General features: G+C 37.1%; 1 protein-coding gene across 1 annotated transcript in view; it reads right to left on the bottom strand.

Moving 5' to 3' along the window:
• RGS9 (regulator of G protein signaling 9) overlaps positions 1–14,665 on the bottom strand; it is a 98,325-nt gene that overhangs the window by 9,681 nt on the left and 73,979 nt on the right. Inside the window, exons 12-15 of the mRNA XM_044672254.1 lie at positions 12,159–12,272; positions 8,074–8,189; positions 4,921–5,008; positions 86–224 (exon numbers count right to left, since the gene is read on the bottom strand). Of these exons, the coding sequence (XP_044528189.1) occupies positions 86–224; positions 4,921–5,008; positions 8,074–8,189; positions 12,159–12,272 (457 nt within the window). The remainder of the gene's footprint in view (positions 1–85; positions 225–4,920; positions 5,009–8,073; positions 8,190–12,158; positions 12,273–14,665) is intronic.

The following is a 14,665-nucleotide window of genomic DNA, read 5'->3' as shown; positions in this document are numbered from 1 at the left end:
GTGTATAAGAGACAGGAAGGAAGGAAGGAAGGAAGGAAGGAAGGAAGGAAGGAAGGAAGGAAGGAAGGAAGGAAAAATAACAAACCTTTTTCATGAGCATATAGATATGAGTTTGAGCAGCATCAAGAACATAGCGATGAGGGTGTCTCAGTCCCTTGACTGTGATGTCCATGGTTTTGCCATCTATATTAATCCACCTCCTTGCTCCTGGAGCCAGGAAAAGCCTAGGGAGTTAGTGGAAAATTATTAGCATGAGGTATTAAACCCTCTGGGTCAAACTGATTTGGACTAATAGTCTATAACTCATCTCCTTCATCTACAGATTGAAATTTAATATTCATTTTACTTGTGTGTTTCCTTTTTCCCCACCCTACCCACTGATGGATTGTTCCAGAAATACTCCTCTTTTCATTAATCACCAAATCCCTCAGAGCAGTGATGGGCAAACTTTTTAAAGAGGGGGCCAAAGGAAAGGAAATGCTCATCTGTCAGTCTGTTTCTAAGGCAACTCTTTCGAAGTTTCATTGTATTGTATTCTACTCATTGTATTTGTCAGATTAGGAATAATGTCGAGTGGCCAGAGAGAACATTTCAGGGGGCTGCATCTGGCCCACAGGTCATAGTTTGCCCATCACTGCCTCAAAGAATACTTGGGAAATAAATTTATCCATAGCCATGCTACCCTTCCTTCACCCTACTCATCTCCCATTTTTATTTCTCAACAGATCTATTGTTGGTCTTAACCTAGAACAAAAATAAGATACTCAAGGGCAGCTGGGTGGCTCAGTGGTTTGAGAGCCAGGCCTAGAGATAGGAGGTCCTGGGTTAAAATCTGGTCTCAGATACTTTCTAGCTATGTGACCCCGAGCAAGTCACTTAACCCCCATTGCCTAGCCCTTACCACTCTTCTGCCTTAGAACCAATACACAGTATCAATTCCAAGATAGTAAGTAAATGTTTTAAAAAAGCTACCAAATTAATGAACAAAAGTTTTTTAAGCTGCTAAATATATTCTTTTTTTAATGAAATTTTATTGACCTTTTTTGCTTTTATATCGTTCACTATAACCAAGCCCAATGTCTCCCAAAGAACCACCCCTGATAACAGAATAGAAAAGAAGGGTGGGAAGTGGGCAAAACTCACCAATATGTAAAAAAAAAGTCTCAATATATACAGTATTCCATAGATAGTCTCCTACCTCTACCAAAAAAAAATGGGGGAAATACTTTCTCATAATTCCTCTTTGGAACCAGGCTCAGACATTATAATTTCACAGAACTAAGTTCCAACTATTTTGTTGTTCTTTCCATTTAAATTGCTATAGTTCTTATATACATTGTTTTCCTAGTTCTGCTTACTTCATTTTGCATCCAGTTCATGTCTTTCCATACTTCCCTCTATTCATTCATCACATTCATTACTTCTTTTACAATGCAGTTATATTCCATTACATCCATTCATCCAGTCTTTCATTTTATTGCCTTGTTTAATCCATTCATTTAAAGTTATGTTACAAAAGGACTAATATGGAAAAATATTTTATATGATTGCACATGTAAAATCTATATGAGATTGCTTACCATCTCAAAACAGGATGGAAAGGGAGGGAGGGAAAGAATTCAAGACTCAATATTCTTTGAAAAATGTTGGAAATTATTTTTACATGTAGTTGGAGGGGAAATAAAATAGTCAAAATTGAAAAAAATAAAGTTATGTGTTAGATTTCTATTTTTCTCTATTTAATATTGCTATAAGAATTTTCTTCTTCCTCCCTCAAGTCAGTATTTTTCCTTACAATTAGATTTGTTTAAATTACTTTGATACTAATCTAATCTCAAAAATTCTCTTATTCCCCTTTCATTTGCCAATCCTCCTGGTCTGAGGGTTTCACTCAAATTAATAATTTATTTTTCTTTGTTAATTATCTCTTTCTTACCCTCTTTTGCCCCTTCTCTTTCTACTCTCATTTAATGAGTTACTTCAAAACTTCTCCTTCTCCCCTCTAACTTCTTATATTTATTAGTTTTCTTTTACTGGAGATTTCTCTAAGAAGTTTTTCTTTGCTTTGTTCTTTACATTATTAATTTTCCTTTCTAGTCTATTCTGAAATTCCATTTTCTGATTCATGGACTATATCCTTTATAAATTCACTTCATATTCTCAGGGGATTAAAGCTTTATATCTATCAAGTCTGATTTCTCTCCTCTAACCAATTTCAATACCATTGCCTTTTTAATTCTTACCATCATCCCTTTTTTTTTTTTTCTATTGTGCCTCACTCTTGGAAATCTATTAGTGAGGGAAGCAATGTTGGACAGAAGCATATGAAGTGATAAAAATTACTCTGTGCTCTCCCTTTGATTTGTCTTGGCACCCCCCTCAATTTCTAGGAGTCAGGTGTTCCTGGGAACTCCTTTCTGCTACCTATGGAGGTGTAGTACTCAGAGAAGATCATTTCCTAAAGCATCAACTCTCTCTAGCCTAAGATCACTCTGAGATTCCCATATCTCATCACAGGCACAGAGATACTATTCCATGGAAGTGCTCTCTGCAGTGGGACTTTTCCTCTTTACCACCTCCCCGCTTCCCCCCCCCCCTGAAATGAGATATCTCTCAATCCCCCTATTTTTGCTGTTTCTCCCATTGTCTTATAGCAACACCCCACTTAACCAAGAATTGCTAAGAGTTCACTATTTCTTCATTGTTGACTCATGGCTTTGGTAGGAATACATCATTCATCCCTTTTTTGTCTCCTGCTTTCTCTCTAAACTTCATTCTAAACTCCCATCTCACAAAATGCTTTGACATTTGTTTCATCTGTAGGAGTTCAGGAGGTTAGTCCATGGTGTTTCAGTTCAGCTCTTCCACCTCCACTTCTATTTTCTTAATCTTCTGCTTATATTTTTATCCCTTTGTTTCACTTAGTGATGCCTCTTGGAGTTTGGAGTTGGGGGGTATTTTTTAACCTCTTAGATCAATATTTCTAGTTTTTAAAAAGCTTGTAAATATAGGATAATTAATTTTACTACTAATTAGTGGATAAGTAATAGTTGTACTTTGGAGTTATTTTTATCTTTTTATTTCTTTATATCCCTTAGTGACACCTCTTGGGGTTTGGGGTGTTTTTTTAAACTTCCTAGGTCATATTTCTAGTTCTAAAAAAGCTTCTAAATGTAGAATAATTAACTTTACTACTAATTAGTGGATAAGTAATAGTTGTACTTTACAGTTATGTTCATTTATTTTTAATATTTTTATGTCGTTTGGATTGATGGCCAGAAGAATATTCTCCTTCTATCTTATTTTTTTCAGGAATGCCTTTCTTTTGTTGAATAACCATCTTTTTTACCTTGATGATTAAATTCAGGGAATATCACTTTAGGTTGAACTCCTTTGCTTTTTCATTCCCTTCTCTAATTCTTTGTGGCTACAGAATAATCTGCTTTCCTTTCTTTATGTTTTTAGGTCTTTATCTTGGATACTAGAAAAGTTTATTGCCTTCATTGAAGTTTTTAAATGTAGCCAATTTAGCTTTAGAGTTTGAAGCATGGGTGAGTGTGTGCTTAGAAACAATCTATGGATTCTTTTCATGGATGCATGATGGTCTATATTTAGAAGTTCTGAACAATTTCAGGTATTATTTTCTGTATTATGACAGTCAGGTTTTTTAATTTGTCATGTTCTTGAAGACTTAGCAATTTTAAATTATCTCTACATATCCTGTTTTCAAGGTCAGGCACTTTACCTTATATGAAATTCTTAGGTTCTCAGTATATTGTCTTTTGTTTTTCATCTACTACATTTTACTTGACTTCAATAATTTCATGTTTTACTTATTTTAAGAATGGGATATTTAAATTTTACATTGAGAGCTCTGAGTTCTAAGTTCTTAATTTCTTCTATAAATTTTATTTTTCTTTTGAATTGTTGTAGAGTTTCTTTTGTGGTTCTGTTCTCTACTTGAAGAACTCAGAGGTTTTTATTTCATAGAGCATTTGTTAATTTTCCATTGTATTCTATTTGTTAAGCTAAACTTTAAGGCTGTTTTAACATCCTTGAATTGGAGGATAGGGGTTTTCTCAGTCTGGGTCCCTGCTCTAAGCAATCTCTTGAGTTACAGGACTGACCCAGGGCTTTAATCCCCTCTCCATCATGAGGGCTGTAAACAGGGATTTATGGAAGAGTAGCAGTACCTTTAGGAGCAGATGGGCTCTGCACAATCCTGTTAGTTTATGCTCCTGCCACAAGGTGGCTGAATTGGAAGGAGTGCTAAATCAGTATTTCAAATATTAGTCCTATCGTGTTAATCCATAATAATGTTAGGATATGGGAGTGAGGCATCTTCTTTTTCTTATAGATCAAGTTGTGATTAATCTAATATGGAGCAAAACTCCTTTTTCTGGAGAGTTTTAGAGTTGAAGTGGACTAAAGAAAAATACTCATCTGTCATCATCACTGGTTTTAAATATTGAGGAAGAAGTTACTTGGACTTTCTTCATAGAAGCCTCAGGGGGGAAAATATCCCAAGAAGGGATGAAATACTTCAATTACTGTCTTAATTGACAAGAGAAACATGCAAAACCCAGCATACACGCACATACACCACACCTACACTTCTTTAATGAAGCAAAAATACACAACTGGAGAGATGAGCTTTTGATTTCTGGACCTCCATTGTGTACTTTTAACTGAATGACTTTAGATAGACAAGGAATCTAAAGACATTGCAAATTTTCCAGAGTCAGGAAAAGCATTGTCAATAGATGGGACCATAACCAATTTGTAGGTAATCCAGGCAATCTAACTTCATACAAGTCAAATTTGCTCAGCTATTCACGAACGGCTAGTAATGCCCAGATTGGTAGAAGAAGAGGCTGAGGGAAAGATTTTTCACAAAACCTCAATCTTTCCATTGCTCACTTGTAAATTTCCTGGGCCTTCTCTTTGACCTTGGACTGATCTCCATACTTCAAATCTTCACAAGCTTCCCAGAATCCCAGATTCTCCCCTGAAGAAGTTAAGAGGAACCAGACAGACAAGAACCAAAAGAGAAATGAATTGCAAGAAAGAAGAAAAAAGAATAGGACAGCAGAGGTTGATCAAAATTTCATTCATTATTTACTACCTCCTTATAAATTCATTGGGCTGCTACTTGCTTTCTGAATTCTGCAAAACACTCCTATCTTCAAATGGCTCCTAGTGAATAATTACCCTGGGCTTAGTGCCAGGCTTTCCATCTATTGAAGTACACAGATCAAATCGCATTACAACAAATTCTATGAGATCATCTGCTGTTCCTTTATTGTATTAGAATTTCACTTTAGCAAATATTGCTTGAAACAAACTGACCTATAACTAGGGCTCAGAAATCTTTTTTTCTTATTTAAATTTAACTAATCTGCCATCTTTGGCAGTTTGTAATAGGATTTATCATCGTGAGTTATTCCAAGGGATATATTTGTGTATGTGCATGTGTATATATCCCATCTCCCCAATTGGATTTGGGTAGGAACAGTACTTTCTATGTCTTTTGTATCCTTCTCCCTTTTTATCCCAAAATGCACAGTGTTTAATAAAATAAAAGAATAATAAAAAATAAAAGCTTCATTTAATAGTTTTGATGAGTTGACTGATAGAATAATTAACATTCAACTAAGTGAACTTTTAAAAAAAATCCTTAGAGTCCGTCTTAGAATCAATACTATATATTGGTTCTAAAGCAGAAGACTGTCAAGGGCTAGGCCAGAGGGGTTAAGTGACTTGCCCAGGGTCACAAAGCTAGGAAGTATCTTAAAACAGATTTGAACTCAGGTCCTCCCATCTTTGGTCCTGATTCCACTGAGCCACTTAACTACCTCCTAAGTGTTTTTTGTTTGTTTTTTTGCATGGCAAAGATGAACCACTTTATTTTTTTCAGGTTTATTTATTTTACCACTGGCATATAATGATGAATTTCCACATTAGTTTTCCAAAGTTATATGATCCAAATTGAAAGACAAACTTTTGACTTGATGTAAGGGAAAGATCAGTACATTTTTTGGAGAAAGATACAAAAACCAGAACTCTCAAAAATCCTTCATTTCTTTTTCAACTGAATTAGTGCCTCATCACATCATTGGTGTACCGTAGGTTTCTTCATTCTGTCATTCTGCAGTTCAAAAATAAGTGGACAGTAGAAGGGAAATTACTAGGGGAGAGGGCTTATATAAATAATGTGGCAATATGAGTACAGAATGGAGGGTGATGAGTATGGATTGGAAGGTGGCTAAATGGGAGGAATGTCCCTCTTCATCCTTCTGGGTGTAGGCAAGTTCTTGGACATGTTACAGATAGAAAAAAAGAAGATGAGACACTAGTCTAGCAGGCAATTCAAGTCCAAATATAACCAAGGAAAAATATATTCTGTTCAACAGAAGCCCCAGGAAGGCAAAATTTTAAGAGTTGGAAAGGATCTTAGAGATAATCTAGGCATAATTAGGAATATTGGTTGTCATTATGGGTGTGGGAGCCCGTGTGGGAGCCAGTCTACAAAAACCTAGATTTTGAACGTGACTATATTAGATGAAGCACAATAGAAATGAACTATCGTATTGTATGGAGGAGGCAATTAAATGAGTTAGGTAAGGTTAAATTGCAGAGCTAACAATTTATTTGCCTAATTTGTGACTGAAGCCTACATGTTGCCTAAAGGAGAGAATAAGCAGCAGATAGCACAGAAAAGACAAAAGGATTGTTACAGAGAATTATTCTTACAGTTATTAGATCTGTGGGTGTGATGTACCGAGTGAATTGTCACCGCTGTATTTTGTTCCTTGGACCACTAGATGGAACTGTAATTCATCTGACCACTTGGTTCTCAGACGCAATTTTATTTGTCTGGGGTTTGTCACTATAATCGGTACACAGAAGGATTTTTAACAAGTTATATTATAAAATAATACTCTGTAAGAAGCAGTCAGAAAAAATTTTTAATTAAAAAAATTTTAAAAGAAGCAATCAGACATGTTGATGGTATCCATGAGAATTAGATAATGGATCCTCCAGATGAGTTGGAATCTCAAGTGGAAGAGAAATCCAGGGCCATCTTGTTCTCATGTAGGGAACTTGAGTACCAGACCTCAAATAATTAGCTCTCCCTGAGGCATGGGTTTGGGGACAGGGAATGAGGAGATTCCTTTTAACTAAGCTCCCACATCCAGTTTGACTCTCTGCTCAAGGAAGGAAATTTGTGTGTATGCACATGTGCGTGTGTTGTTTTTGCCCTCTGACTTAGCTTCCTGATTTACCCAGCTATTTCCCAGACATCATTTTGTATTTGTGGATGCAGTAGTGAATACCTTGAGGAGACTTGTTTTCCTGAGGTTGTACATCAAAGTTGATCTGCCCAGTCAGGACAAAAAAAACACATGACAAAGAAAAAAAATAGCTAAAGGGAACTCAGGAAGTAGGACATTAAAGAAGTTAATACATTTGGCTTCTCCATCCATTCCCTTTCTATATTTGTCTCAGAATTTATGCTTAAGAAGAAAGAAGAAACATCAAGGCTACATATCATAGTAGACTCCTTTGCCTGATGAGCTGAATGAAAAGTCAAGGGAAGGGTTCTGGGCAAAGGAAAAATTTAAAAGGAGCCCTAGGACATGATATTTGGTGAGCTAGTGAATATGTTTCCTCTTGAGATCCAGCATGGTTTGAAAAAAGGAAGGTCTGGGCTCAGACTCATCCTCTGTCACTTGCTAGTTATGTGACTGCCACTCATTTAGCCTCCCTGAACCTCAGTTTCCTCACTAGTAAAATGTAGGTAATAATTCCTGTGACACCTACCCCACAGGCTTGTTTTGAAGCCAAAATGAGATAAATTATGCAAATCATTCTGCAAACTTAAAAGCCTGGTATAAATGTCAGCCTGGCAAATATTTCTGAAAGCTTTAAAAGGAGGGACAGTTGGAGGGTGAGCACAAAACAAATAAAACTGTGAGAACATCCAGGAAATTGCTTCTACTTTCCTAAGAGCCTCCCAAGATTCATGCCTGGCATAAAAAGATATATAAGGGAGATAAAAGTCAGACATACCACTGAATTCTTTCTTCAGAAAAAACTGGAAACTCTGTCGTCCCTTGGGATCTCGAATCAGTTCACTGAAGTTAAAAGCCCATCGTTCCACTCTCATTTTGGTTGGGATGTCCACCCTGAAAGAGGAGGGAAAGACACCTATATCATACAGACATAAAGACTTGGAAATAGATAAAGTGCTATAGCATCCTTTTTTAGATGCTCCTTTCCCCCTACCCTTTCTACAACATTCACAAAAAAAAAAACCAAAACTCCCAAAAAAAAAAAAACACAGAAATCTGTGGGACAGTGGAAACAAGTCAGAAGACTAGGATTCAAACCTGCCTCAGTTGCGTACTATTCATGAGACCTCAGGCAAATTACAGCCTCTCTGAGACTCAGTTTCTTTCTCTGGAAAATGACAAGGTTGAACTAGATTATCTCTAAGAATCACTGTTTCTAAATCAATGGTCTTGTGATCGCATACTAGACAAAGGTTCTCCCTGTTCCAAAATAAATTTGACCCAAAAGAATGAGAACCTGAAAGCAAATAGTGACATTGACATACAGTGTTTCACACACCTTTATTATTTTTTTACCCAACCCTTTCTGTGCTTTGGTTACTCACAGCTTTATCAAATAAGGCTTCCAGTTTTTCCACACCTATCCACCCAAAATTGTGCAGACTTTATCCTCTTTCAACCCTTATCTTCCATCTTAGAGTCAATACTGTGTTTTAATATTGATTATACTATATATATTATATGTAATATATATGTATATATACAAATTTCCACTTCAGTTTTCCAAAGTTATATGAACCAAATTGAAAGACAAACTACTTTGATTTGATTTAAGGGAAGGATCAGTACATTTTTTATTTATATCAGTACATTATTATATATATATGTATATCAGTACATAGATGTGTAAATATATATATTCTAGTAGACTAGGCAGTGGTGAGTTAAGTCACTTGCCCAGGGCCCTACAGCTAGGAAGTATATGAGGTCAAATTTGAACCCAGATCTCAAGACTTGACTCAATCCATGGAGCCGCCTAGCTGCCCCCTAGCCTCAGTCTTTCCATGAAAATCTCTCTATTAAATCTCTCTACTACTCTGAGAAGCTAAGGACTCCAAGCCAAACTAAGCAGACTAAGTATATATATAAACTAAATACATATCGCTATATACTACATTATGAATGATCATCCTCATTCCCCCTTATCTTAGAGCTTTTCAGATAACTTGCAATTGGCCAGGTAAGTTGCAAAATTAAATTTCCAAGGAACCTTACCTTCATGCCCAGGGAAAATGGGAGAAACTCTGTGTCCCAAGGCAGATATGCAGATGTCCTTTGGAGTTTTTCAGGGTCCCGATTATATCTTAACACTTTCTTGATATGATTAGTCATTTTATGTTCACCTACCAAGACGGTATTTTAATTTTTCCCTCAATTCCTAACTTGCACCAAAGGCAAGGTGTTCAATTAAATCCAATTCAATAAATATCTAGTAAACACCTACTATGTGCAATGTATTGTGCTAGATGCCTTGACGCACAAAAATAAACAGCATCTCCATCCTTAGGAATTCCTCAGGTTCTACAATTTCAACTTGTGCTTTTTATGGAAAATGTTTCAAAAAATGTGTTGCCTGCTATGGATCTATTGAACCAAGATGAGCATTTTCCCTTGGATTTCAGCTGTCCCCAAAGCCTCACCCAACTGAAAGCAAAGTGTTTGGCCAGCCTGACATCATATAGCTATTTGTTAGAGAGACAGATGCTGCTATCATGTCCCAGTTTCAAGCCCTATTAAATAACCACTCCTGAAATAACACCGAACAGTTTTTCACAATACAATTTGCTTTTGATGGCTGAAGAGCTCAGGAGATACACTATACATGATCTATAATGGCTAGCCCTTAGGAGACTGAAACATTTAACATCAAAGAATCTCTGTGTTCATAGGAATTGGGACTAGAAGGGACTTTGGAGATGATCTAATCCAGCCCCATCTTTTTGTAGATAAGGAAAATAAGTAAGCAAGAGTCTCAGATGAATCAGATGAATCCCATCACTGAAAAATGCTCAATTGGACTTTGAGGTACCTATAACTGATGTGCCTTTATTTTCACCTATGAATTTTTATCCTAATCTCTTATTAATGCTTCATGTTGACTTCTAAATTTTGTTTTGTTTTGTTTTAAGCAGTATAAAATCTTTTTATAAATATCTTATCCTCCTATAAGGCTGTAAGGTCCTTAGGGATAGAGATTATTGCCTAGAACAGTATATATTGTGTGCAGCAGACACTTAATAGGAAGGTGGCATGGTAGATAGAGTGCTAATCCTGGAGACTCATCTATCTTCCTAAATTCAAATCTGGCTTCAGACACTTCCTTGCTATGTGACCCTGGGCAAGTCACTTAATACCAATTGCTTAGTCTTTTCTATTCTTCTGAATTAGAATTGATACTAAGACAATATAAGAATGGTTTATTGTTTATTATGTTTATTGTTATTATTTAAATAATAAATTATATTTATTACTATTAATATATTATTTTAATAATAGTGCCATGCTAATATATCATAATAATTTTAAATTCATACTAAATTTTAAACTACCAATAGAACCACAAGAACTTCGTGTGATTTTGGGTAAATCACAACTTCTTTTTTAATTTAATTTTATTGAATAAGAAAATTTTTCCATGATTGCATGATTCACGTTCTTTCCCTCCCCTCCTCCCAACCTTCTCTCATAGCCAATGCTCAATTTCACTAGGTTTTACATGTATCACTGATCAAGACCTATTTCCATATTTAAATCACAACTTTTCTAAGTGGAATAATTGCCATGTCTTCTGAGGTTCCTTCCAGTTCTAAATCTATGGAACTATGAACACCATATTGGAAGCAAATTTCTCTCTCCATTATGTTGTCTTTTTTAACGTCATCTCTCAGTGACCTGGAAGTCAAAGAGTAAATTCGGATATAGATTAGCCCTCAGAGATAGGAAGATAAAGAACCAAGGAACCAACAAGACAAGAAACTGATTCCACAGGCACTGCCCCTCGGGATGGTTCAGAAAAATTAAGAAACTATGATTGGTTCCTGAGATGTGATGTGTGAGAGCTAGTGGGTGAAGAAAAGAGCTTTTAAGTGGAGACCAGCTGGTCTTTGGTGTCTTCTGACTGGAGTATGGAGGCTGAAGGAGCCCTTGTCAGAGGCCTAGCATGGCAGCCAATAGATTAGAAAGTTAAGTATCTCTCTACCTCTTTTCTAACTTTCCCTCTCTTTACTACTCTTATTACTTTGATTTAATAGTTATTAAGATACTATCAGCCTCATAATTTTAATTGTTACAACCATAAACTGATTAGTAAAATTACTAAAACAAGGGAGTCCATGATTTTCAGAAGCTTATAAATTTTTGTTAAAAAAAAAAACAAAACCTTACTTTCTATCTTAGTAACAACACTAAAAAAGAAGGGCAAGTTAGGCAAATAAAGTTAAGTGATTTTCCCAGGCTTACACAGCTAGGAAGTATCTGAGGCCAGATTTGAACCTCAGTCCTCTCTACTCCAGGTCTAGTAGAAGTTTATACTCTAATAATTAAACATTGATTTCCAAACTGTGCAACTTGGTTCTCTGGAGTAAGCAGCAATCTCATAGCAGCATGAAGTGCTATTTTAATTTTCAACCTAGTTACTTAATAAATGGAATTGTTAATATTTCTTTTGGTCTAAGGGTTACATGAAAAAATTACCGAGATACTGAGACACTAAAGAACTATTAGCTGAGAAAGTTTGGGGACTTCTCTTCTTAATAATATATGAAGTAAGGGGTAGCTGGGTAGCTCAGTGGATTGAGAGCCAGGTTGAGAGATGGGAGGTCCTGGATCCAAATCTGGTTTAGTTGTGTGACCCTGGGCAAGTCACTTAACCACCATTGCCTAGTCTTTACCAGTCTTCTGCCTTGGAACCAATACATAGCATTGATTCCAAGACAGAAGGTAGGGGTTTAAAAAAGAATAATAATAGATGAAGTACACGAGAATATTTGAGTTTTGCTTGTCAAAATAATATCTAGTACATACAATTTGGCATTTAGTTCCCAGAACTGGGTATCGTCTGTTATCCAAGGGTTGCTAGGGAGACATCCTGACATGATGGGATCATTGGAAGAGAATTGTTCACTGTACTTCACAATTCTGAAAAGAAAATGAAAAGAAAATTGATTAATGTAGAGATTCTGCTTGATTCTAAAAAACCAACAGTGAAATATCTCTCCCTTCTCTTAGCAGAGTTGGTGGACTCTAGATATGGAATGAAGCACATACCACAGTAGATGTGACCAAAATGTTATTTTGCTTAACAATACTTTTTTTATTCCTAGGGAGGGTTTTATTGGTCAAAGGGTGGATGGAAGAAGGTAACAAAGGAGATGACATTAATTTAAGGAAGTAACAATAAAACCATTATTTTTAAGTGTGTTATACTTTTAAAAAGAAAATAATCCTGTTTTCTTAGAAATTCACCATTCACGTGGCTCCATCAATATTTTGTCAAAGTATAGGTTACTATGAGCAAGACACTCCATCTCTTTACTCTGGGAATTTTTTCTGGCTATTCCCCCCCCCCACACACACACACACACACCTCATCTGGAATGCTCTCCCTCTTCGATTCTGCCTGCTGGCATGCTTGGTTTCCTTTAAGTCTCAACTAAAATCTCATTTTTTGTAGGAAAGCTTTCTCAACCTCTATTAATTCTTTCCCCTTCCCATCATTAATTATTTCTCATTTATCCTATAAATACCTTGCTTTGTTATATTTTTGGCAAGTAATCTCCCCCATTAGATTGTAAGCTTCTTAAAAGCAAGGTTTTTCTTTTGCCTCTTTTTGTATTCTCAGCCCTTAGCACAAAGTTGTGTAAATAAAAGGCATTTAATTGATTACTGCTTTTCTTTCCCCTTTATCAACATGAACTCACAATAAGATTGTCACAGGGACTTCTGGTTAAGATGGCGGCAGAGTAAGGAGCAGCTGCTCGATCTCTCCTAACTGAAGCACACAGTTTTTATGTCCCCCCTCAAGGGGACATAAAAACGAATCCAGACAAACAAAGGGACCCCACAACAGGGCGCAGCATTGAAGGTACGTGGAATCAGGGCATTTCCACGCTATAAAGGGGTGAAACAGCTCTCACTAAAACACAAGAGGAAGAAGCTCCTCCACCACCCCCCACACCACGTACAACCCAGAGGCCAGTGCACAAGAGTGAAAGCAGAATTGGGGCACCCAGAAAGTCACTGGCAGCTCCAGGGCTTGTTCCTGAGAGCAGCAAGACTTAGGACCCTAAGTGGCTAAAGAATGCGCACAGACTTCTCTGAGCGCTGGCACAGGTGAAGACATTGCCCTAGGTGTGGACAAGGATCTCGAGCACAGGCTTGGACCTCGAGTGGGGACCCTGTGCAGACTGGAGAGCGGTTATGGAAGCAGCCTCTGAGACTGCTGAAGGAGCCTCGGGCAGAGGGGCAGACCAGGGACAACCAGGAGGCTCAACCCCAAGAACAAGGAGACCTGAGACCTTGGGAGCCTAGAAAGAACAGACAGACCCTGAGTGTGAAGACAAAGCTGAGAAGGGGCGGGGCTAACAATGGCAAGCTGAGAACCCAAGAAGAGAAAGATTATCAAGAAGAACTCTGTGAGTAAATGGAATTAGCTCGAGCCCATTAATAGTCAAAAATCTACTCAACCTAGGCATGCTAATGATGTCACCTTAACCTCCCTTAGTGGGGAGGGGAGACAAGTTACCCACACGTGACAATAAGTAACAAATCAAGAATAAGGGACTGCCCTTTGGGCAGTCCAAATCAATGTAGAAACTGCCATTTGTCCATTTGAATTAGAGGTGGACCACAAGAAGTGATGAAAGACACTATCTCTTTAAGTAAGTTAGTGAACTTCCTGTGGGAGGAGTTGCCGTCTCAAACTGGGAGCAGAAGCATCTCCTGAGACCACAGAATGCTTGCACTCTATATTGTCACGTGGATAAGTTAGGCTGACTTCCTTGGCCTAGCTGGGCCATTTCTAAACTCTGCCTATCTGGCTGTTGGGCCTTGTGGCTTACAGCTTCATTTATTTAGCCTTTTAACCTTTTCTCTCTGTCCTGGCCTTTGGCCTGGACTAGCCTCTCCCTTTCTCTTTATTCCTACTTTTTACCTACCAGATTGTAAATAAACTCTTCAACCCGATGCTGACTTGGGTCTGATTTAATTATGGAATCAACCTGAATTGTTGATTCCTGGCGGCCACGCATTTTAAAATATATCTATAAATACCTAAATTTTCCTTCTTACATCTGGAACACTTGACCACTTTTACACAGAGAAAATCCAGACAACAGAGGAGGACAAACAAGTAATCATATCCAAACCTTCCCAAAAAAATGAAAACTGGTCACAAGCTATTGAAGAGTTCAAAACTGAGATGTTGAGGAAGATGGAAGAGATTAGGCAAGAAAATAACAGTTTAAAATGCATAATTTTGCAATTGGAAAGTGAGACTCAGAAATCAAATGTACTGATAAGCAAATTGAACA

The sequence above is a fragment of the Gracilinanus agilis genome, chromosome 4 (genome assembly GCF_016433145.1).
Source record: "Gracilinanus agilis isolate LMUSP501 chromosome 4, AgileGrace, whole genome shotgun sequence".
Lineage (NCBI taxonomy): Eukaryota > Metazoa > Chordata > Mammalia > Didelphimorphia > Didelphidae > Gracilinanus > Gracilinanus agilis.
This window is presented reverse-complemented; position numbering and strand designations above follow the sequence as displayed.